The sequence below is a fragment of the Bos grunniens genome, chromosome 1 (genome assembly GCF_055505025.1).
Source record: "Bos grunniens cultivar Pamir isolate PY7600 chromosome 1, Bosgru_T2T1.0, whole genome shotgun sequence".
Taxonomy (NCBI): Eukaryota; Metazoa; Chordata; class Mammalia; order Artiodactyla; family Bovidae; genus Bos; species Bos grunniens.
The window spans coordinates 69331675-69356233 of record NC_141165.1 but is presented as its reverse complement, the minus strand read 5'-3'; the positions used below and the strand labels follow the sequence as shown (position 1 = coordinate 69356233).

Below are 24559 nucleotides of genomic sequence, written 5' to 3'. Positions count from 1 at the left end.
GGACAAGGGGCTTCCCTGGTGGCTCAGTGGTAAAGAATCCCCCTGCCAGTGTCAGAGACACAGGTTCGATCCCCTGTCTGAGAAGCTCCCACATGCTGCAGAGCAACTAAGCCCCTGCACCACAAATATTGAGCCTATGCTCTAGAGACTAATGGTGGAAAATGCCATTACTGAGCCCACGGACCACAAATACTGAAGCCCAAGTGCCCTAGAGCCTGTGCTTCGAAACAAGAGAAGCCACTGCTACAAGAAGGCTTGCACTGTAACTAGAGAGTAGCCCCGCACGCCACAACTAGAGAAAGCCCGTGCACAGCAATGAAGACGCAGCACAGCCATAAATTAAAAAAAAAAAATCAGGGCAAGCCCCTCCACCAGCAAAAAAGATTACCACCCATTGAAGGATCAGATGATGGTTAGCAATTTTTAGGAATAAATAATTTTAAAATTAAGTTATGAATATTACTTAAATATTTTCTTATATATTTGGCTGCACCGAGTATTAATTGTGGGATCTTCTATCTTTGGTGAGGCATGCAAGATCTTTAGTTGCAACACAAGGGATATTTTTATTGCAGCATGTGGAATCTTTATGTGGAACCCTTAGTTGTGACATGCGAACTCTTAATTGCAGCATGTGTGATCTAGTTCCCTGACCAGGGATTGAACCTGGGCCCCCTCCACTGAGAGTGTGGAGTCTTAGCCACTAGACCACCATGGAAGTCCCAAGATATGCATATTGCTTTTTTAGGCATAATGCTATTGCCCTCATAATATTGCATTATGTGTAAACTAAATTTCACATGTGCTGGAAAACTAAAAATTTCAGGTGACTCATTTTATTGTGATACTTGCTTTATTGCACTGGTCTAGAACTGAAGCCACGATATCTCAGACATGTGCTTGTATTAGGATTATATAACAACATATCATCATGAACCTTGAATCTATTTTGGAGAGAATTCTGGTGTATAGACCACTTTTACAAAGTCTTATCCATATGCTGCTGTCTGTGTGACCCCATAGACGGCAGCCCACCAGGCTCCCCCGTCCCTGGGATTCTCCAGGCAAGAACACTGGAGTGGGTTGCCATTTCCTTCTCCAATGTATGAAAGTGAAAATCGAAAGTGAAGTTGCTCAGTTGTGTCCGACTCTTTGCGACTCCATGGACTGCAGCCTACCAGAGATTTTCCAGGCAAGAGTACTGGAGTAGGGTGCCATCGCCTTCTCCATCCATATGCTACCACACTGAATTATAAGATATTGGCATCTACATTTGTAAGTCATAAGCAGACCTCTAACATAGAAGTTTGATTCCCTGTAACACAGCTAAATCACTCAACAAAATTTTACAGAAGTCTGAGAGAAGTTTGTGCTGGACAGTGAGAGACTGTATAAAACTGACACACTGCTCAGTCTAGTGGTGAAGACAGTCAAGTATAACACAGAACTCCCCACTATTATAGACATTCTCAGAATGCCGGGGGACTTAGAAGAGTGAACTCTGATATGTGTATTATGGTCACTGAAGTTTAGGAAAAGAGAAAACATTTCAAAGGGGTGTGTGTGTATATGTGTGGTGGGGAGTTGGGCATAATTCCAGATGTAGAGAACAACATATGAAAGACTACAGCCATAAGAGAGGGCATGTTGTGATTGGAAACTAGCAAGTAACTGAAGTAAAATCTGAGAACATACTATGTATCAAAGTTGTAGTACACAGGGAGTCTTCAAACTCCGAAAACATAGCTCTTTGTGCAAGAGCAACAAAGTAAATTCTCTTTGGTTTCTAAGAATTATAAAATCAGCAGAGAGGAAGTCCTCCCACAGTATTTTGTTATAGCATAAGTATTTGTTTAATAATTTGTTAATGTTTTTTGAATGAAGGAATAAGTAAATGATGAATCTTGAAAAATGTTTATGAGTCAGCCAGGTTTTGTTTTTCTTTCTCAGATATTACCATTATGTCTCCACTCATTCCGGTGCTTTAGTGTTTGTGTGATACTCAAATGTTTTTTATTTGGCCCTTCTAATTATTTGCTGCCATCTAGTGTAATAAAGTTGATGTTGTAATGTTTCTTTCCCCCAAATTATTGAAAAAATTATTGACATACATCAGTGTGTAAGTTTAAGGCATACAGCATGATGGTTTAATCTACATATATTGTAAAATAATTACCACAATAGGTTCAGTGAATCATCTTCTCGTACAGAATCAATAACAAGGAAAGAAAGAAGAAAAGAAAAAAGGAAAAAAAGTCTGCTTGTGATGAGAACTCTTAGGATTTACTATCTAAACAACTGTCATATATTGGACAGCAATGTTAGCTAAAATCATCCTGTTGTATAATATATGACACACTTAGTACTTATTTGTAACAGGAAGTTTGTACATTTTGACCACCTTCTTCCAATTTCCCTTCCCCATTCACCTCCACCTATGGTTATTAAAGTCTGATCTCTTTTTCTAGGAGTTTGGGCTTTTATTTGTTTTTTGAAGATACCACATATAAGGAAGATTGTACAGTATTTGTCTTTGTCTGACTTATTTTACTTAGTATAACACCTTCATGGTCCATCCATTTTGTCACAAATTGGACAATTACCCCCGACCCCCACCCTTATGGCTGGATAATATTCCATAGTGTATATATGTAAACATCCATTCATCTATCAGTGGACATTGAGGTTGTTTCCATGTCTTGGCTATTGTTAATGATGCTGCTATGAAGGTGGGGTTGCAGATATCTTTCTAAGTTAGTGTTTTTGTTTTCTTTGGACGTATTCCCAGAAGTGGAATTGCTGGCTCATAAAGTGGTTCTATTTTTAAGTTTTTGAAGGTCCTCCATACTGTTTGGGGTAGTAGTGGCTGTCCCAGTGTACAATCCCACCAATAGTGGGATTAAAGCTAAGTCAGTGAAAGAACCTGATACAAAATTCAAGGAATTGTGCGTATAAAAAGTTACATAATTTTAAAACTTCAGAACACTGTAAGGTAGTGCAATAGAATGTGGTGCAAATTGGAATACTCTCTGTCCCATGTTGCTCTCTCCTGGGTTCAAGTACTCTAGCTGCTTAAAATTCATTAATGCTTTCCTAATGATGATTTTTAAGGTTTAAAATGATATAGGCTTTATTCCTTGATATTTAAAATAAGACTAAGTAAATTAAGGTCAGAAAATGCCATTTAATTTATTCATTGGCTTTGTCATATGCCTATCATAGTGTCATTCTCTCTCCCTCCACCCCCCCCCCCCCCCTTTCTTTTTCTTTCTGTGCAAAGGAAAATACTGCTTTGGTTTTTATTTCACTTTTAGAAAACTTACAGCCCTGAAGGAAAAGTTGGCTGGGTAGGTCAGTCATGACATCATTTTTAGATTTTCAAGCCAAATGTAAAATTAAGTTGTTTTTGAAGCCAGCGCTTGCTGTGATGGAAGAGACTCCGGAAGGAGGACTTCCTGCCCTTCCAGGCTTAGGGCCCCTTAGAGTTTCCTCTGAGAGGTACCAAATTAGAATGGGAATGATTTATTAGAATATATTATCGCTCTCCCTGTCCCCAGTTCTCTATGCAATTGTACCATCAACACCATGAATTCCTATACAGAAGAAACTCTAAGCTGGTGCCAGGAGACCTGGATTCTAATTCTGCCTTCTTTTGGAAGTGGTTGTGTGACGTTAATCAAGACACATGGGCCTTACTTTCTTCTTTTATAAATTCAAGCCTTGAGTTTAGATTTTTTTTTTTTTTGGTCTTTCAATCTTTAAGATGCAGTAATTTTTTTTTTTGCTATTTACTTTCCTGAGCTTTGTTTAGTCTCCAGACTTGAGAGGAATGAAAACCTTGACTAGAAAACAATTCCTGAAGGGTGGGAGATTATAGTGAAAGAATTTTTGGAGAAATAAAGTTAGCTGGTTGCCATTCTTCTTTTAAGTCTATCTGCTAAAAGGTAGCAGAATTGTTTCAGACATAACCTCATCCTCTCACAATTAAAAAAAAGAGACCTGCTAATTAAGTCCCAACACATGTTTCTATTATTAAAAGGATTCAATATCTGGTATTAGGAAGGATATATGTTCACAATATACAGTTTGTCATAAAGAAACCTAAAGCTGGGGGAGGTAAAAATGAGATGGATAGTACACTAAGTACTGGAGGCATGTTTAAATATTCAAAACGCACAGGAGATACAGAATAGCTGGACTCCTGTATGACAAATTGCAGGCTGTAGTTGCATCTACTTATATCTACTTATATTACTTGTGCATACTGGAGCTCGTTTTTTATGAAAAAAGAGCTGATTTTCTAGAGTGGTTTACAGAAATTAGTCTTATTATTATTAGTCAGAAATTATCTAATAAATTTATTAATTTAATAAATTAAATTAATAATTTAAAAATTAACAAATTTATGTCATTTCATAAATAAGATATAAGATTTAATAAACACATTCTTCAGATAATCTAAAAAAGGAAGAATTTCACCTTCAAAAGTGTGGCAATTTTATTTCATTTGGGGATAGCAGCAAGGAACCGCTTAACCTTATGAAGAAAATAAAATACTATGTGTCAGAATGAGAGTCTATCACCGTTAAGAATCTTTCCCAGAAGCTTGAATTATGGGAAAGAAGATCCAAGCACTTCATTCTTTCTTTTCTATTTTCTGCTTTCAAGCCACTCTAACCTATCCAAAAACAATCATCTTGCACCAGTTCCCCAGTATTGTAAGGGACCCTTGTTAAAAACATAAAAAAATGTAGGATGCCCATCTCATAGAAATGATATTTTTGTATCTAGTAATTGGAAGATGACACATGTGTAAAATCCTGCCATGAATTTAGACAATTTTTAATGGAATCCTTAAAGTATTTCTTTATCTTTAGCTCTGCTGGGTCTTCATTGCTGCACAGGCTTTTCTTTAGTTGCAGCGGAAGGGGCCACTCTCTGGTTGTGTGCAGTCTTCTCACTGTTGTGGTTCTCTTGTTGCAGAGTGCCAGTTCTAGGCCACGGGCTTTATTGTGGCTCGTGGGCTCTAGAGTACACAGGCTCAATCGTTGTGGCAATGGGCTTAGTTGTTCCACAGCATGTGGGCCCTTCCTGGATCAGGAGACAAACCCATGTCTCCTGCATCGACAGGCAGATTCTTTACCACTGAGCCACCAGGAAGCCAACGCAGTCAGTTTTCTATTTGCAACTCACAGATTGTAGCCTGCCAGGCTCCTCTGACCGTGGGATTCTCCAGGGATTCTCCAAGCTTGAAATTCTATTTTAAATAGAATTTGTTCATTATGCCTAGCAGTTCTAGGTAATTGAAACAGTACATATATTTTCTGAAGACATTCTTTCAACTAAAAATAAAATTAAGTGGAAAAAAGTGTTACATAATTGTTTATACTGTCTTCACAGGCCAGACAGGCAAAGGTAGGAAACTGTCTACTGCTTTGGAACATTGAAACTCAACCAGATTGGGGTTGAGAGAGGGCCTGAGATACATGCTGGTTGATCTTTATCTTCTGGAGTTCATGTTATAAAAATATGAAAATATGAATGCTTTTCTCCCTCATACGTTGCCCTGCCATCTCTCCCACTATCCTTCAGTACTTCTCTAGGAGCAGTGGTTTCTGCACGTCGTTGTTTCATGCACAGGGAACATTTAATAAGACATAACCAAACAAAAACACATACATGTTGGGAGAAATGGGGAAATTGTGGGATTAAGAACATTTAAAAAACCACAATACACTATAATTATTGTTTCCTAAAAGAAAATACATCAAGGTTAGAAGGAACATCCTGGCTGAGGGTGTGGCAGTCCACTCTGGTATTCTTGCCTGGAGAATCCCATGGTCAGAGGAGCCTGGCAGGCTACAGTCCGTGAGTTGCAAAGAGTTGGACATGACTGAGAGACTAAGTACAGCACAGCACAGCACAGAAGGACCATAATCTCAATACAATCAAATTTAAGTTAAATTAATTTAATGGAAAATTGATTGCATTCTCTCATTTTTCTTATTTTCTTGCAGATTGTTGAAATTATCTTTATGGACTAGTGATTTGTAATCACTACTCAGAGGATAAAATATAAAGTTCATTTCATATAGCTTATACTTCTGTTCCATATTTTTATTTTTTCCTACTTAGAACTTATATTCAAATCCTTTAAGAAAGCCTACATAAAACTTTGCTTCTTCCATGTTGAAGAAAGCTTCAAACGGAGGTGTAACATGGAATGTTAACTTTTTTGCTTATATTTTGTTATCTTCTTTTGGTTATTTTTCTTCATTTTGTCATAAAAAATACTTTACCTCATTCTCATAAAAGCTACTTGAGGTGGCTTTTGTAATAAAATTAAATAAAAAGAAGAGGAAATTGAGAGAAGAGAAAAATAAAAATAAGAAAATAATGTTAGAACACAAAAGTGCTGAAAGTCCTGTATAAATTTTGGAGGTGAGCCTCATATTTGAATCTAGGATTCCTACAGTCAAAAGAAAGAGGGAGGCAGATAAATAAATGACCTATTCTGTATTAACAAATTACTTCAAAACTTAGTTGCTTAAAATACCAGGAATTTATTATCTCTGAGGGTCAGGAAACTAGGAGTGTAGCTGGGTGGTTTTGGCTCAGGATCTCTCATAAGGCTAAATTAAGATATCAACTGGGGCTGCAGTTTGAAGGGGGGCTTGATGGGGGCTGCAAGATCCATTTCCAAGATAGCTTATCACGTGGCTGTTGGCTAAGGCTGATGGTCTTGGTTCCTGAATGTTGGCAGATGGTATTAACTTTTCATCATGTCTCTGCACGGGGCTGCCTGGGTATCCTTATAACATGGCAGCTGGATTTTTCCAAGTGAGTGATTTAAGAGGGGAGGTGAGAGAGGACTGTTGTTTAATCTATCCAGGCTATGATATTTTATTATAGCAACCTGGACTGTTTGGTACCCCTTAATGTAAACTGATGGCTAAAAACCAAAATACCAGTAAGTGAAAGCATTGACATGAGAAATCTACAGAATCCATCAAAATTGAAACTGTTCAGATGTACCAGCATAATACAAGGATAATCTTAGGGAAATTGGAGTAATGCTTCTCAAATTGAGGTAATTCTATTTCTGAGTTTATATATCAATGAACTATGTATACTTAAAACCAAAGAATTAACATGTCCCATCTTTCTGAAGCATTAAATTTATGTGAAGATTTTGGGGGGAAATTGTGAATATTTTTTATTGAAACGTTTTATCACAGAAGTCCACAAGAAAAATCAATAGTTATTTTGTGTTGTGTTTTATGTCTTTTACCAGTTTTATGCTTTACATAGGTTTAATTTTTTATGTTTTAATATTTTTATATACTGGTAATTACTGGGAAATTTGGACTTTTGTATCATTAAGGAAACCTTGTCTATTTGCCCCCTTCTAATTGTGTACGTTTTTGCTGTAAACCCAATTCCTCTCTATCATCCATACCCTGCCCCCTAGATGTAGACCATGTGATTTCTCAGTCAGCCAGCAGATGTTCATACATATACTATTTTGAAAAGGTGGCCTCTTTTCAAACCCCTGCATGCATTTGTTTGTATACTTGTTTATTAATGTACATTTATAGAAAAAAATTTTCTCACAAATAAGCTCAACTTTCTAATGTAATTTCCTATAATTAAATCTTTTGTTTATAAATATGAAACTTTAGTTTCACTTTCCATGGCAGTGAGTTCCCTTGTAATATAAATATACTTGAAATTCTGCTTTAAAAATTACTCTAGTGCCTCTGTTTTTCTTGATAAAAATGAAATATTATACCTTTAAAATAGTATTTTTAATTAGGGCCACCCATTGGAACTGGCAAAAGAAAATTTGATGTATAAGCTCAAAACTTATGAATATGTAAATTATTCTCACTCAAATAAAGAAAATAACTGAACTGATCAAAGGTTATGAGTAAGTGGCATTGTCCCTGAAGACCACCTCATTGGCAGAAAATAAGAACATTACTGTCATCATAGTAGAGAGAGTCAGCAGTAATCAAAAATCATAGAATGTACTCGGATGCTAAGTTATGCATGGGAGCAAATTAACCTCAAAATCCTAGTGGCTTAACAGTACTGTGGTTATTTTTCACTTGATCAGTCAACTGTGGGTCCACTGACTTTCCAGGGTAGCTCTGACCCAAACAGGGACTCAAGAATCTAGTTTGCTTCTGTATTGTGACTGTTCTCTCAAAACCTGGCATCCAAATTGGAGGATCACATACTGGCTCTTAAAAACTTTGAGTTAGAAGTGACTGCAGCCATGAAATTAAAAGACGCTTACTCCTTGGAAGGAAAGTTATGACCAACCTAGATAGCATATTCAAAAGCAGAGACATTACTTTGCCAACAAAGGTCCGTCTAGTCAAGGCTATGGTTTTTCCAGTGGTCATGAATGGATGTGAGAGTTGGACTGTGAAGAAGGCTGAGTGCCAAAGAATTGATGCTTTTGAACTGTGGTGTTGGAGAAGACTCTTGAGAGTCCCTTGGACTGCAAGGAGATCCAACCAGTCCATTCTGAAGGAGATCAGCCCTGGGATTTCTTTGGTAGGAATGATGCTAAAGCTGAAACTCCAGTACTTTGGCCACCTGATTCAAAGAGTTGACTCATTGGAAAAGACTCTGATGCTGGGAGGGATTGGGGGCAGGAGGAGAAGGGGACGACAGAGGATGAGATGGCTGGATGGCATCACTGACTCGATGGATGTGAGTCTGAGTGAACTCCGGGAGTTGGTGATGGACAGGGAGGCCTGGCGTGCTGCGATTCATGGGGTTGCAAAGAGCTGGACACGAATGAGCGACTGAATTGAACTGACACACATTATTTTCTTTCCCAGCCCAAAGTCAATCACAAGGGTCATTTAACTGCAAGTGTCTAGGGAAATGTGGAGTAGCACATGCTTATTTGGTGAGCAGTATAGGACCTTGCATTGCTTCTTCTTCAAGTATAAGTCTTATTTTTAGGAAGGTGCAAAATAGCAACAACCTTTCAATAACATTTACTTTTTATTTTATTGGCTCACTCAATGTTGAACGTTGTCTTTTCTCCATTTTGGAATATTGCAAATCAAGATATGAGCAATTACGGATATATCTTTTCATGGACATTGGTTTTATTGACTTGTGTAAATATCTAGGAGTGAAATGCCAGAGTCTATAGGCAGTATATTATTAAATTTATAAGAAATGGGAGAACTGTTTTTGTTGGTTGTATCATTTTACTCTCCTACCTGTGGTTTATGAGAGTGTCAGTTGTTCCATATCCTAGCCAACATTTGTTACTGTCAGTCTTTTTCATTTTAACTGTTTTTCCCTGGTAGCTCAGATGGTAAAGCATCTGCCTACAATGCGGGATACCCAGGTTCGATCCCTGGGTCGGGAAGATCCCCTGGAGAAGGAAATGGCAACCCACTCCAGTACTCTTGCCTGGAAAATCCCATGGACTCAGGAGCCTGGTAGGCTACAGTCCATGGGGTCGCAAGAGTCGGACACAACTGAGTGACTTCACTTGACTTCAAAATAGCTTGAACCTTAGTGTGACTTAGGGGGATAAAGTCAGAGTAACTACACAAAATGATCCATCTTTTAGTGGTTTTTACAAAAAAACCCCACACAAATTGTAAAGAAAAATCACTAAAAATTGTAAACAAAGATGAAATAATTAAAGCTGCCTTGGAATTAATTTCAGAATTCTTGCAGACAATGATGCTATGGAATAGGAGAAAGTTTGATGATGATTTGGTACTGTAGATTCTGCTAAAATATGTTTTGCTTCAAAAATTGGTATCCAAGCTGAAACAATTGAACTTTTAAAAATAAACTGTTGAAGGACCCCTTTTTATATGCTCAAAACTTGTACTCAAACATGTTGAAGACAAACATTGATCTAACCTCTCACTGATTTTTGTTTACAATGTTTGTGAATTCATGTTTATCTGCAAAGTACAAACAAAAATATTTTCAACAAGATGATTAGTTTTTAGTGAACAGAATAGCAACTGAAAAGATTAATAAATGTGGTGAAATTTATCAGATATAAAGTTGGAAGGTGCTTATTTTCTGAATTTATTAGTTAATACTGCAGCATTTATTGAAAGCATTTCACCTGAAAAAAACTGCCTTTTTGCTTAGTCTGTTTAACAGGATGGTAAAAATGATCACTTGTGAATGTTTTTACTGAAAAAAATACTATAAAATGCTTAGACATAAACCTACCTAATGAAGTAAAAGACTTGTTTGTACTCAGAAAACTATGATGCTGATGGAAGAAATTGAAGACAACACAAACAGATGGAAAGATATACTGTGTCCATGGATTGGAAGAATTAATATTGTTAAAATGACAACACTACCCCATGCAATCTACAGATTTAATGCAATTTTTTCATGGGATTCACCAGGCGAGAATACTGGAGTGGGTTGCCATGCCCAGGGGATCTTCCCCACTCAGGGATCAAACCCACGTCTCCTGCGTTGCAGGCAGATTCTTCACTGCTGAGCCACTAGAGAAGCTCAAAGTATGTATGCATAAACAGAAAATTAATTCAGAAAAACTGTTAGTTGTCTACCTAGGCATGATGAGTTATTCTCCATAAAGGGCCTGCATACACTAGCTTTGGGTGATTGCTAAGCAACCATTGTATTAATTAAGTAATTTCTAGAAAAGAGTCAATTTGGTTTGTCCTTGGTAGTATTGGATGGTGTGTTTCAGCCAAAGAAACTGCCTTAATTTCCTGCAGTATTTGCCTACTACTAGGGTACATCTTCAGAGAAGTCAATGGCACCCTACTCCAGTACTCTTGCCTGGAGAATCCCATGGACGGAGGAGCCTGGTAGGCTGCAGTCCTTGGGGTCCCGAAGAGTCGGACACGACTGAGCGACTTCACTTTCCCTTTTCCCTTTCATGCACTGGAGGAGGAAATGGCAACCCACTCCAGTGTTCTTGCCTGGAGAATCCCAGGGATGGTGGAGCCTGATGGGACAGAGTCGGACATGACTGAAGTGACTTAGCAGCAGCAGCAGCAGGGTACATCTTGCTATAAATAGGTCTCATTGACATTTTAATTACAGTAAGTCCCCTACATATGAACAAGTTCCATTCTGACAATAAGTTTGTAAGTCCAACAAAGTTAGCCTTAGGTACCCAAAGAACACAGTCAGCTTTATAGTAGTGCACTATAATAGGTTTATAATACTTTTCTAATAATATATAAAAATAAACAAAAAGAATAAAGAAAACATTTTAAATCTTACAGTACACTACCTTGAAAAGTAAGGTAGTACACTATAATAGCAGCCATACAGGGCCTGGCATCCAGTGAACAGACAAAAAGAGTTACTGACTAGAGGAGGGAGAGGAGGTGGGAGATGGAAGAGCTGAAAGATCCTCAGCAATAGGAGTTGGAGCACAAGCTACAATTTCACTCAAACTTGAGGTTGACGGAACCCATGTTGGTATCTTTGGAAAGCTCTCAACTTGAAGGCTCATATATAGAGGACTTACTGTAATGCTTAAAAAATAAGCACACAATGTTGTGAATGTACTTAGTGGCACTGAACTAACAGTTAAAAATGGTCAAAATTTATGTTATGAATATTTTACCCCCAAATAGTCCTATGGAAAAATTTACAAGTTAACAGAATTTTAACATTAATACTTGGCTCAGCTCATCTCTCAATGTCAACCCTGAATGTGCTGAGGTTGACTGTGAAAGGATGTGACATTATAGCCTCAGCCAATCTCTTCCTAGCCTTTTTTGTCATGCAGGTGAGGTTGAGGGTGGGGTGGGGAGTGGTGGTGTGCCAGAGAAGGTCTCTCAGTTCAGTTCAGTCGCTCAGTCGTGTCCAGCTCTTTGCGACCCCATGAATCGCAGCACGCCAGGCCTCCCTGTCCATCACCAACTCCCGGAGTTCACTCAGACTCACGTCCATCGAGTCAGTGATGCCATCCAGCCATCTCATCCTCTGTCGTCCCCTTCTCCTCCTGCCCCCAATCCCTCCCAGCATCAGAGTCTTTTCCAATGAGTCAACTCTTCGAATCAGGTGGCCAAAGTACTGGAGTTTCAGCTTTAGCATCATTCCTACCAAAGAAATCCCAGCTCCTTCAGAATGGACTGGTTGGATCTCCTTGCAGTCCAAGGGACTCTCAAGAGTCTTCTCCAACACCACATGTCTTGCCAGTTCTGCTGTTACGTAGAGGGCAAGTCTGCGTACATGTTTTCTTGTGTGATTGGAGACCTCTGAGTTGGCAGCAGCGCGCTATTCTTCCTTCATCCTGGAGAAAGGAGCAGTTTAAAGGTTCTGTCGCAGCAGGTGGGACGATCCTGGATATTCTGGCAGCTCCCCTCTGCCACTCTTAGCAGGCAATCAGCGGACGGAGGGCAGGGCTGGAATGAAAAAGGCTTTGGATCTCAGTGACAGGAGATGAAAGTTGCGAAAACTCTGCCCAGGTTTCTGCTCTGGATCAACTTTCCAGGTTATAGGATGAACAAACTCTTAAGACTGGCGGTGGTGCGTCCTCCCTGGGACTCGTGCCTTTGTCCCCCACGCCGGCTCAGAGCCGCTGCGCTCACAGTCCCGGCACCTGCCGGGTGTGCACCCCACCCTCCCGGCGTGCTGGAGCCTCCTCCGCCGCCGCGGGCCCTGCTCCACCAAGCACATGCGCACTGGCGACGCCGGGCCGGCGCCTTCAGTCTCCTCCTCCGCCGCCTCCCGATTCCGCAGTCACTTCCTGCAGCTGTTTCCCTGTGGGTCCGTTTGGACTGACTTTTGACAGTCAGCCTTCAGCTGTGGAGGGGGCTCTGCCCGGCCAGCCGAGAAAGTTACGCGGAGGGAGGCGGAGTAGAATCGGGCCGAGCCAGGCGTGGAGGACTGACGGCGGCGGGCGTCCGGGGCAGGCGCGGCGCCCAGACTCCCGGCGCGTCCCGGGGGTTCCGGTAAGTGCGGGCGATCGCGAGCCTCGGGGCATTTAGGACATTTAGGAGCACCAGAGCGACCAGGCTAGCAGTTCCTTTCCGGTGCGGTCTTTCCACCTGCCCTCCACGTGACCGGCTTGCGGTGCTTTTATTTATCTGTTTGTTTTTAAAGCATTTCACGTGTACTGTTTGGATCCTCTAGCTGTGGAGCTGCCTTGGCCCTAGCGCTTGCCCCCGCCCCGTGGGAGACCCGGGATTCCATCTTTCGTGATGGCATCCTCATGGGTGCGTGAGTGCGTGTGCGTGTATGTGTGTGTGTGTGCGTGTGTGTGTGTGTGTGCGTGTATGTGTGTGTGTGCGTGTATGTATGTATATGTGAGTGCGCTCTCTTGTGTATGCATGCACGTTTTAGAAATGTAAGATATATGTGGGCGATGCTGAAGTATATGTAGCTCTGATTCAAATATGTGAAAGGTTTCCTAGGATTCGGGCCAGTCATAACTGAGACTGGAGAACATTCACCAGTTCACCAAGGCCTCTTCTTCCCCAGGTTCTTTCGTTCTTTTGGGTCTTCCTTCTGTGATATACCTTACAACTGATTATTGTTTTATTTTCCTCTCTCATTCCTTCTCGCTGTGTTCTGATGACCTCTGAATAATGCTCACCGTCTTTCCCTCATTTTCGGAATTCCCAGTTACAGACTTACCTAGTTTCCTGAGGTGCTAGTAACCTGTTCTCTTGTTGTCTTTCCTTTCCTCCGAAGATTTCTCCAAATGAGAAAGTGGTTGTCTTTAATGCAGTATGTGAAGAGTAGGCCCTAGTTCGATCATGAAAACTATGCTATATGATCATTCCTTTTCTTTAAACAGGGTAGACTGAGAAGCTTTGATTTTCTTTATTGTCCCCTCAACTCTTTCCATACCAGGACATTAACCACCATAAATCCTTCATTTATGCTACTTCAAGCATTAAATTGAATGGCTTTTATGATCTGAGGAATATTTTATTTACATCAGGCGTCAAGTTAGTTTCTTTTAATTTAATGCAGTAGTTGAACAGACCTGAGTCCTATATGCTTTGAATCTCTTTATATTCCACCATATCTGCTTTCACTGAAGGCTTTGTTTTTAGATTTTTATTTTATGCTAGTTTTTTTTTTTTTTTGCAAGTATAGTAATACCTGATGTAATTGTCTTGTATAGATACTTTTGGGGGAGTTGACATCATTTTGATTGTTAAATATTACAAGAAAGAATTTTGGACTATCTAGGTATTCTTTAAACATTAAAAGGTAAAATGTGATAGTGGGTAAGTTTGTACTGTATGAGAATTTTTTCTTCAATTCAGGAGATTTTATCAGGCCTTTATTATGATGGAAGCCTGTAGACAACGCTGGGGGAGACACATGCTGGTATTTCCTCAAGTGGGAGTGAACTTTTCTAAAACAAGTCCAGACATGTCTAGGCCATTGGTAACATTTGATTTTCTCTTTATATTGTGTATTTCCTTTATCAAGATGTTTTAACATCCTCCTCCATCATTTATCTCTGAGCTGGCAGCTTGTCATTGGCACTTTGGTATCCTTTTGTTTCTGTACAGGTGGTATATGTAGTCTTCTAATATTACTAATTGTCATGATTAGGTAGTTAAAGTTTTTAAAAAGGGGTCTTTGTCCCCGTAGTTTTCTTTTTTAAAATATCCGTATTTGCCTTTGCTTTCTGAATGTCTTTACTTGGTTTAATTGAGAGGAATAATGTGATTATAGAGAACCTGACTTTTTAAATGTTCTAAATCTGTATTGCTTTTTAAAAAATATTCTCAGAGGTATGGACAGCATATTTCTGCTTGAGAATAAAATAACATTATTGTTTTTCTAAATATTATGCTTATTCAACAATATGCTTATATGCTTATTCAACAATATGCTTATATGCTTATATCAACAATATATGCTTATATTCAACAATAAGAAATATTGTTGAATACTATGAATAATGATGTATGTACTTTGCCATTTAGTACATTATTTTCCCATTGCACTGATGACCTCTCCTGCTCTAAGAGCCTGAATTTAGTACAAAAACTGTTATTTGGTTGAAATTTACAGGTGTAGATACTTATTAAATGTGGTAAAAGAGACTTAACTTTTCAAAATTGTTCTTGGTTGATTTCAGTAAATCTATTATCATAAAACCTATACTTTTCTATTGCAGATGGAAAATTTTGGCACTTAAAATAGCTATGTTCTATTGACCAAAAAGAGGTTTTAATAGTATTGAAAGTGGAAGGAATAGAGGATTTTGAGATAAGGATTTTGATTTGGGTCAGTTAGAATCGTGGGAACTCAAAGCGCATAGTGTGGTTCATTTTGAGATACTCAGGGTTAGGGGCTTCCCTCATAGGTCAGTTGGTAAAGAAATCACCTTTAATGCAGGAGACCCCATTTTGATTCCTGGATCAGGAAGATCCACTGGAGTAGGGATAGACGCACTCCAGGATTCTTGGGCTTTGCTTGTGGCTCAGCTGGTAAAGAATCCGCCTGCAGTGCAAGAGACCTGGGTTTGATCCCTGGATTGGGAAGATTCCCTGAAGAAGGGAAAGGCTACCGACTCCAGTATTCTGGCCTGGAGAATTACCTACATCAAATAGTGCATGAAGTAAGCGTCCAGTGGGGTACTGGATCATACTGCCAGGGCCCCAGTATAATTCTAGTTCCTCAGTCTTTTCAACTATTTGCTTTCTCTCATAGTCTCTATTGTTTCCCTCAGAAAAACCCAGTGTGTTCCAATCCCAGTTCAGTTTTACCTGTTTCTCCTGCCTCTGACCCAGATGGCAACTTCTAATCTTGAGTATCTCAAAATGAACCACACTATGCGCTTTGAGTTTCCACGATTCCAATTAACCCAAATTAAAATCCTTATCTCAAAATTTACTCTAGAGAGAGAAATAAAATACTCTGATTTTATAGGAGATTAATGAATCAATCTAAGGCTACATGAGGTGGGGTCTTCAACTTGAGCCTGTGGGGCACAGGCATGTAATATGAATAGAAGCAGCAGGCTGAGTGGGCACTTGAGGCGGCCTAGAGAAGACAAGCTTGGGTACCCAGGACAGTGCCTCTCAATACTCACTAGCTATTGTTGCCCATGTAGGACTATGGTCCAAGTGTTGTCAGATCCCCCTTTTATCAAGAGGAGCCACAAATCTTTTGATTTTGAAATGTTGACAACCAATTCAATTTAAAAATGAAAGCAAAATGAAACACTGTGTATTCCAAACAGAGCACATCTGTGGCTGCATGTGGCCTTCAGGTTGTTTGCAACCTCCACTTTGAAGATTCAAATCAATTTTTTTGGTATTACTAGTTGATCAGAAGGTACATGTTTATTTATTTTTGTCACATTTAGTGACTCAAGAGTTTTTCCAAGATATTAGAGTATATGTCTAATATTAGCTATTAGATATATAGAGTTCCTGGATAGTTAAGCTAGTTCTAGAAGTGTTTGCAGTAGTTTGAACAGTGACACTCTTGATTTCACTGTTTTTGATATTATTTGGATGCAAAGATAGTTTGCATGAAAAGGGGATATTTGCTAAGGTTCTCTGCTGGTGGGATTTTTTTTTTTTTTTTGTCTATGTATGATTATCATCAAGAGTGTTTTAAGTGTGCCTGAGGGAAGGGGTCTGGACTGGGTGACCTTTGATGTTCATTTCAGTCATGTGACTTTTAGATTTAATTAGCCATGGATGCAATGCTATTAATGTTCATGGGCCAGAGGGACTGCAGTTGGAACTGTGCCAGGCAAAATCAAGCCAAATCCATAAAGCTCTTCTCAGTGGAAGAGTGTTGTGTCAATGTGGATTAACAGATGGGGGAAGTGAGGGAATGAGGGAAAAGAAAGGGAGTCCCAGAGATAGTTTAGAGAAGTAGAGGAAGGAACCTATGATGTGGTCATTTACATATCATATTGCTGATGACACATTTTTAAGTTTTTTTTTGTTTCAATATTTGCTGTTGATTCAGATTTGAAGACCTGACTTCTCCTCATCCTTTGGATGATGCCCAAGGCTTTTCTACCCAATGATCCTCTTGCAACACGCCGGGCTTCCTCCGCCTAAGCGGCCCTCATCCTCTCCTCCTATGTCAGTGGCCGCCAGGTCTACAGGAGCCTTGCAGCTTCCACCGCAGAAGCCTTTTGGGCAGGAGGCTTCCTTGCCTTTGGCTGGAGAAGAAGAGCCACCTAAGGGAGGGGAACAAGACACTGCCCTGGAGGAGCTATGTAAGCCCCTGTACTGCAAGCTCTGCAATGTCACCTTGAACTCAGCGCAGCAAGCCCAGGCTCATTATCAGGTAAGGGAAGAAAAGAAAAATCAAGCATCTAGTGGGAGAACATTTCAGGGCTCTGCCCAATTCACAGGTGTCTATGAAATGACCATTTGTGTCTGGAATAATACAATGGCTAAGTGTTTGGCTAAAAGCACAGTGTTGCTACTTTAAAAGAAAACATCACTTTTCGTGGAATGGGATTTCTTTCAACTTCCTACACTTAGCTGTGTGGCATCAGTTTACCTGGGGTTTTGTGTGCGTGTGTGCTCAGTTGCTTCAGTCACGTCTGACTCTTTGTGACCCTGTGGACTGTAGCCCTCTGGGCTCCTCTGTCCAGGGGATTTTCCAGGCAAGAATACCAGAGTGAGTAGCCATTCCTTTCTCTAGGGGATCTTCCTAACCCAGGGATGGAACCCACTTCTTTCACATTTCCTGCATTGGCAGACAGATTCTTTACCACTGGTGCCACCTGGGAAGCCATCTGTTGTTTTAGGCAAATAAAATCACCTATGCATGTTTGAACCTGTGGTCCTAAGGAGATCAGTTGTTTGAAGTATTGTGTACCATACTCAATTCAGTGTTAAAATTGTCTGAAAGAATTAGTTTTATAAATATTCTCTTCCAGCTAATGCAGTTTGTATCAGTTCAGAATATTCTTTGTCTATGAATCTTAAGCTTTTCCTTTTGACCTCTGTCACTGCTAAGGAAAACACAGGTATGTTTCTTGATTGTTTTCTGTATATAAAATTATGTCCTCTTTTTTTTTTGAGAAAAGAGATCTAAGAAGCCATTGAGGCCAAATGCCATTGAATGAAAATATGTTTTCTGGGTCATATTGATTTGACTATTTATTCTCTGCATGAATATCTGAAATAATAGGACAGTATGGTAGAAGGATATTTGTTAGGAAGATGTTTCTCCTGTTGTGCCTCTGTAACTTCCTTCAAGTTTTTATTTACTCTGGGTGTAAGTCTTTGCTGTTCTGTTTAGGGCTGATCTTCAAGGTGGCTAATTGCGTCACTTCATGATTGTACATCAGAGACATTTTAATGGTGAATTGTTTTCTTTGGGATTTAGGGGAAGACATGTTACTTGTATGGAGTTCCTGTTGTTGGCTTGATTTTGCCCTCCAACGCAAAGAGTTAATTATATCATCCGATATTGGCATGTCGCTGTTGCTCCTTGACCAGTGTGTTCGTCGCTCTGTCGTGTCCGACTCTTTGATCATTATTGGTTCATAAAAGCCTCTTCTGGATTTATCTTACGTTTCTTTCTTTCCCCATCCCCCACTCTCATCCCCTCTGTGTATCACTTCCCATGACAGTGGTTTGACACGACTTCTTCTTTTGCCAGTTTTACTTTTCGGTTGTGGCCTGTTAGGATGATCCATGTCAGATTCAACTCACAGTGCTATTAACAGCTTTGTCTTCATTTGTTTCTGTGGCATGTTTGGTCTTATGGCCTACGACTCATGGAAATCAAGCCTGGTTTCTAAAGTTTTGATTTTTTGCTGTTTAAACCATTAACTTGGGAGCAAGTTAATTGTGTGTCATATACACATGTAAGTACCATTTACAGAAAAGTTGTCTGCTTTTATGAGGGAAAACTCTTGGGCAATATGTAATTTAAATATATGTGCATGGATTGTACATACACCTCCTGCCTTTTTCCTTCCTAATATCTCTTTGTGACAGTGATGGATGCTTCTGGTTATGCATAGAGTTCAGTTTGATCAGAGTCATTGGATTATAAGGCTTAAACTAGATAAGAAAGAGAACCAGAATTTATTTAGGTTTTTTCCTTTTCTTCTACACTTGTGTGTATGTGTGCTCTGAACTTTTTAGCTGATGAGTAATATATACTTAATTTCAGCTTCCTCGGTGATACAGTGAATATATGAATTAGAAAATATAAGAAAATGGAATTAAATTTTAGATAATCAGAATTTTTAAGTGGAAAAGTTGGAGAAGGACAGCCTGTTCTAGAAACAATTTAAGCAGCCAAGAACTGAGGAAAAGTAGAGTAGAGAAGAAGCAAACTGGTACCTAGAGAGTGGAACCTAATAGAAAACAACAAGTTTGAGTGTAATAAAAGCCAGTTCTTAAGAGCTCAGAAGCAAACATTTGAATGAAACCAGTGTTACTGCTAATTCTTAGGGGAAGAAGTTTTCTTCCTCTAAGAAACAAAGCAAGCTGTTCATGTATAAAAGTACAGAGCAGTTTCATTAGGATAGCATACTGCTAAGTCACTTCAGTCGTGTCCAACTCTGTGCGACCCCATAGAGGCAGCCTACCAGGCTCTGCCGTCCTTGGGATTCTCCAGGCAAGAACACTGGAGTGGGTTGCCATTTCCTTCTCCGATGCATGAAAGAGAAAAGAGAAAGTGAAGTCGATCAGTCGTGTCCGACCCTCAGTGACCCCATGGACTGCAGCCTTCCAGGCTCCTCCATCCATGGGATTTTCCAGGCAAGAGGACTGGAGTGGGGTGCCATTGCCTTCTCCATAGGATAGCATAGAAGAAAGCTAATCCAGAAATGAAATCTGGATTTCAACCTGAGAGAAATGTCAGCATGCGAGAGTGTGGATCAAAGGGTAGATCAGAATAATAAATAATCTGAGTGTGAACACAACATATGTGGGTGCACCAACATAGGAAAAAAGCATAGAAATGTTATCCTGAAAGATACATCGAAGACTATACCAAGGGTATACGAATAGGCTGTGATTTAGGAAGTCTTCTAGAGACAAGGGTAAAACTAATGAGTGAGGCTTACTGAGGACCAGAAATGGGCAGAATAGCAATGATTGTACACTGATACAGCAAGGTGGCTGATGAGATGATGGAAATAAAGTTCTATTTCAACTCTAAAACATGCTTTGTAATTTTTTAATACTGACTGGTACCAAGACCACAGATTCATTATGTGTGAGATAAAATGGATCAGTGGTAGCCTATTTATAAGCTAGAAACACATTCATGTGAGGTAATAAATCACAGTTGATTACATTACTCAAAATGTTTTAGTCAGTTGATGCCATTGTTGAAATGTCAAAGTTTCAAATTGCCCAGGGTATTGTAAACAGCCTTCAGTCTGGTTTGTGTGGTGTTACGGTAGAGACTGACCATATCATGCTCCAGTAATCCAGGACACACAATGGAAACTGCTCAACAAATACTTCCCTTTAAGCTCACTGAGATTTTCCCCTGCCATCCTTGTGTTCCTAAGCTGGGGCTGCCTTAGTGATGACCCATGCACATCAGTGGTCATCACAGATTTAGTTCTATTCCTAGGACTTTTTAACCCAGTCAGCTTGCTTCAAAATAACGCTTTGCTATTGTTTCATTTTTAATGATGGTACATATTTTTGTGGTCTCAAAATGATGACTTTAGTTATAATTTAAAGTAAAACCTTTGGAGGAAAAATATGTATTCATTTTATTAAAATCTGTCTGTAGGCTTCAGGTGACTTAGGGTAAGCCAGACATGGAGCAACATAATACTGTTTCAGCAGCATAATTGCCCAGAGGAAGAATCACTTTAGGATAGAAGGTCATTAATAGAAATGTAAAAAGCAAAAAGCGTTAGATAAATTTTGCTAAGGCCTCTACATTTTGAAATAACATCAACCATTTTTTCCTGTTAATTCATGTAACTCATTTGAAAAAGAACTAGTTATTCAAGGTACATTTTAAAAATCTGTCATCAACATAGATTTCTATTCATAATATTTAGTAGCCAAACAACAACCTACCATAGTAAGTAGATGAATTTGAAAAACACAGAACACAGGGCAAAAAAGTAGTTCTAGAATTGAAATACATAAGGTAGTGACCTTAATTCATAATTCAGAGGATACAGCTGATGTTATCCCCAAATTTAAAGTACTGATTTTGGCACATACATTTTTACGTTGATCACCCAGCTTTGGATGATGCCAGCTTTGGATGGCATAATCTCTAATGTCAGCTAATGTTTATGTTTTTCGCTCCCCACCCCCCCACCCCACCCACCGCCAAATTTCCCATTTGATTGTTTTCCAGTTGAACTTGCAGTGTACTGAGAGTGGTCAAAATAAACTTTGTTGGTGGATAGAAGCTCTCTGTGACCCTGTTAGCTGGATCTCACTACCTTTCTGCTTCCCTGTCGCATCCTGCCTACATCTTGCACGCTTAGTCACTCAGTCATGTCTGACTTTTTGTGACACAGGGCAGGCGGATTCTTGACTGCTGAGCCACCAGGGAAGCCCCCTCCCTACCTGGTTTCTTTGCATTTCACAATAGATATCCTTTCTTCTTTACAAGGCTGATTCCTCACCCTGTGCTCGGGATTTCATCACCTGTCATCCCTTCTTTACCTCAATCAGATTAAAAACATGCTTAGGTTTTTTCCCCCATGTCAATAAAAATAGCGACAAAAACCTTTCCTTTCATTTTAATTCCTCTTGTTAGCAATCTTTCTTTTCTTCTGTCCTTAAGAGTTCTGCTGGATATACTTGTCTTCTTCAAGTTTTCATTTCCCTACCCACCGTACTCTGGTTTCCATTCTAGTATTCTAGTGAAATGGTCCTTTTCAAGGCTATCTGTGACATTAGAGGTGAAATCTAGCTCCTTCTCACTTAGCCTCTTTGTAGCATTTGCACTGGTAACAGTTTACTCCTTAAAACATTCAAAGATATTTTTCTCAAAATAATGCCTATAGAATAAAGATTTATAATGAAAAGCAGTAATCACCTGTTCTCACTTCCACAGCTATGCCCTACCTTTTCTTCTCTATTCTTCTTTCTGCCTCCCATCTTGGGTTGGCTCTAGTTTTATTTTGACAACATCAAGTTTTATAACATTTTTGTTTATTCTATAATCAGATTAAGTTTCCTATGCTTGATATTTGCAAGTTGACTTGAATTGTTAAAAATTGATATTTAGCTTTTGTATTATTAGTAGGGAAATGTTCAGTGCAAAGCTATTTATTTCTTTCTGTTTCCAATGTCATGGTTCCACACCACTTAAAAGAGATGTTCAAATGGATAGCTCTTTCTTGAAAGTCACCAGTTCTTCAAAATCATTCCCTTTTAGTTTCCTTCAGATGTGTATTATAACTTTGAAATAGATTTTTGTTTTTCCCTGAGTTTCTCACACTTTCTTAAAAAAAATAGAAGATTCTTATGCCTTAAAAAAATCTGCTGCTGCTGCTGCTAAGTTGCTTCAGTCGTGTCTGACTCTGCGACCCCATAGACGGCCTCCTACCACGCTCCTCTGTCCCTGGATTCTCCAGGCAAGAACACTGGAGTGGGTTGCCATTTCCTCCTCCGGTGCATGAAAGTGAAAAGTGAAAGTGAAGTCGTGAAAAGTGAAAGTGAAGTCGCTCAGTCCGTCTATGGGATTTTCCAGGCAAGAGTACTGGAGTGGGGTGCCATTGCCTTCTCCGTAAAAAAAATCTACTAGCTTCTTAATCTTTCTTTTTATTGTTTATAATCCATTTCACTTATCTTCATGAAACCCACTGATTGCTTGTTCTAATTTGAACCAGATACTTTACATTCGGATCATGACTTCATTGTGTATCTTTTTTTGTTTCCAGTAGTTTTTCATTGCTTTCATTTCCCCCCTTCTTTTTGTTACATGATATATCTTTATCATATCCTCATTTTCCCCTCCAAACTCTTGATCACTCTATGTATTGTGTGGAATCTCCTTTTTGCCCCCAGATCCTTCTGTCTTCTTGCTCCATTCTCAACTGGTTGCCCTCTGAGTTTGCTGCACAGCTGTTAGTTTTGAATTTTTCTTCATTGCTCTATGGCTTAGGTTGCCATTTTCTAAATATGCATGTTTTCCTTTTTTTATCCTGTTTTGTTGGAGTACATCTTCACATTACTTGAAGGAAGAAAGGATAAATATAAATGTAAATTACAGCACATTTCTCTCTCTTTAAAGTGAAGTAGTAATGAGTGGAAAATAATATTTTTCTGAGACACCTTTGTGTGTCTAAAAATGTCTGTATTAGAACTTCATACTTGACAGTTTGGTTCCAGGTTGACTATTATTTTCCTAAAAGGTTAAAAGCTATACTGCATTGTGTGTGCATGTATACCTGTGTGTTTTGTTTTGTTTTTGTCTTCCTAGTGTTGCTGGAGAGAAATCTTATTCAGATTCTTTTTCTCTTGTGGGTGACCCACTTTAATTTTGGGCTTTTTTTCCCTGGAAGTTTTTCGGCTTTCTTTTTTATCCTTGGTATCTAAAATTTCAGAGTGATGGGTGTGCTTCGGTCTGGGTCTTCATTCATCTGTCCCTGTCAGCCCTAGAGGATCCTTTCAGTTTGCATACTCTCATTTCTCTTGAGCTCTGGGGAATTTTCTTTGATATGATTTCCTTGATAATATTCTTCTCTATATTTCTCTTTTTTTCCCCTGGTAATTCTATTAGCACTATCTTGGATTAGCTGGATTGATTCTTCATATTTCTTATTTCTCCCTTTTATTGAATTTCTGAGAGGTATTCTTGAATTCTAATGCTGTGTTGAATTTTTTTAATTTTGATAATCATATCTTTAATTTTTAGGGGTATATTAATTTATTATTTTCTTTTCTAGCATCTGTTTTATAGGATATTAGTTAATATATCATGGGGTCAGACTAGTGTTCAAGTTCTAGTACGAAATAACTCACTAGATGTATGGTATTGGAAATATACCCTAATTTCTCTATGCCTCATGAAGATGGTGATGATAATGATGATACTTATCATACCTGCAAGTTAGTAGGTATAAAATATTTAGGACAGCTCCTAGTATTTGAGTGAGTCCTTAATTGTGTTTAGTTGTCCTAAGGTGCAATGGAGCAGGGTGGTATGGACTCTGGAACAAGAGTGTTCTCATTTCTGGCATTTACTTGTGGCTTTGGGCAACTTTTATTTTATTTTATTAACTTCTAAATGTGAATAGTTTTATTGTGTAAAACGCTTCTTAAAAATTTCTGCATGCACCTCATCAGATTCCCCCAATGTTAATATTTTATATACCTAAAGTATAGTTATCAAAATCAGGAACTCAATACTGATAACAGCAATATTATCTGCTTTACAGACTGTTTTGTTGTTCAGTTGCTAAGTCATATTTGACCCTTTGTGACCCCATGGACTATAGCACACCAGGCTTCCCTGTCCTTCACCATCTCTCAGAGTTTGCTCAAACTCTTGTCCATTGAGTTGGTAATGCCATCCAACCATCTCATCCTCTGTCATCCCCTTCTCCTCCTGCCTTCAATCTTTCCCAGGATCAGGGTCTTTTCTAGTGAGTTGGCTCTTC

The 24559-nt window shown here is 39.1% G+C and overlaps 1 protein-coding gene across 9 annotated transcripts in view; it reads left to right on the top strand.

The window, feature by feature from the left end:
* Nucleotides 1-12664: 12664 nt before the first annotated feature.
* The window catches only part of ZMAT3 (zinc finger matrin-type 3), a 38968-nt gene continuing 27073 nt past the window's right edge, over nucleotides 12665-24559 (top strand). For 2 of the 9 annotated variants that reach the window (XM_086395045.1, XM_086395064.1), the window contains exons 1-2: nucleotides 12689-12953; nucleotides 16957-17283. In XM_086395045.1, the coding sequence (XP_086251171.1) occupies nucleotides 17014-17283 (270 nt within the window). In that variant the 5' untranslated portion in view covers nucleotides 12689-12953; nucleotides 16957-17013. Of the gene's footprint in view, nucleotides 12954-13062; nucleotides 13218-14400; nucleotides 14532-16956; nucleotides 17284-24559 lie in introns of those variants that run through there. The other 7 variants (XR_015161944.1, XR_015161945.1, XM_086395024.1 and 4 more) reach the window with 6 other exon arrangements.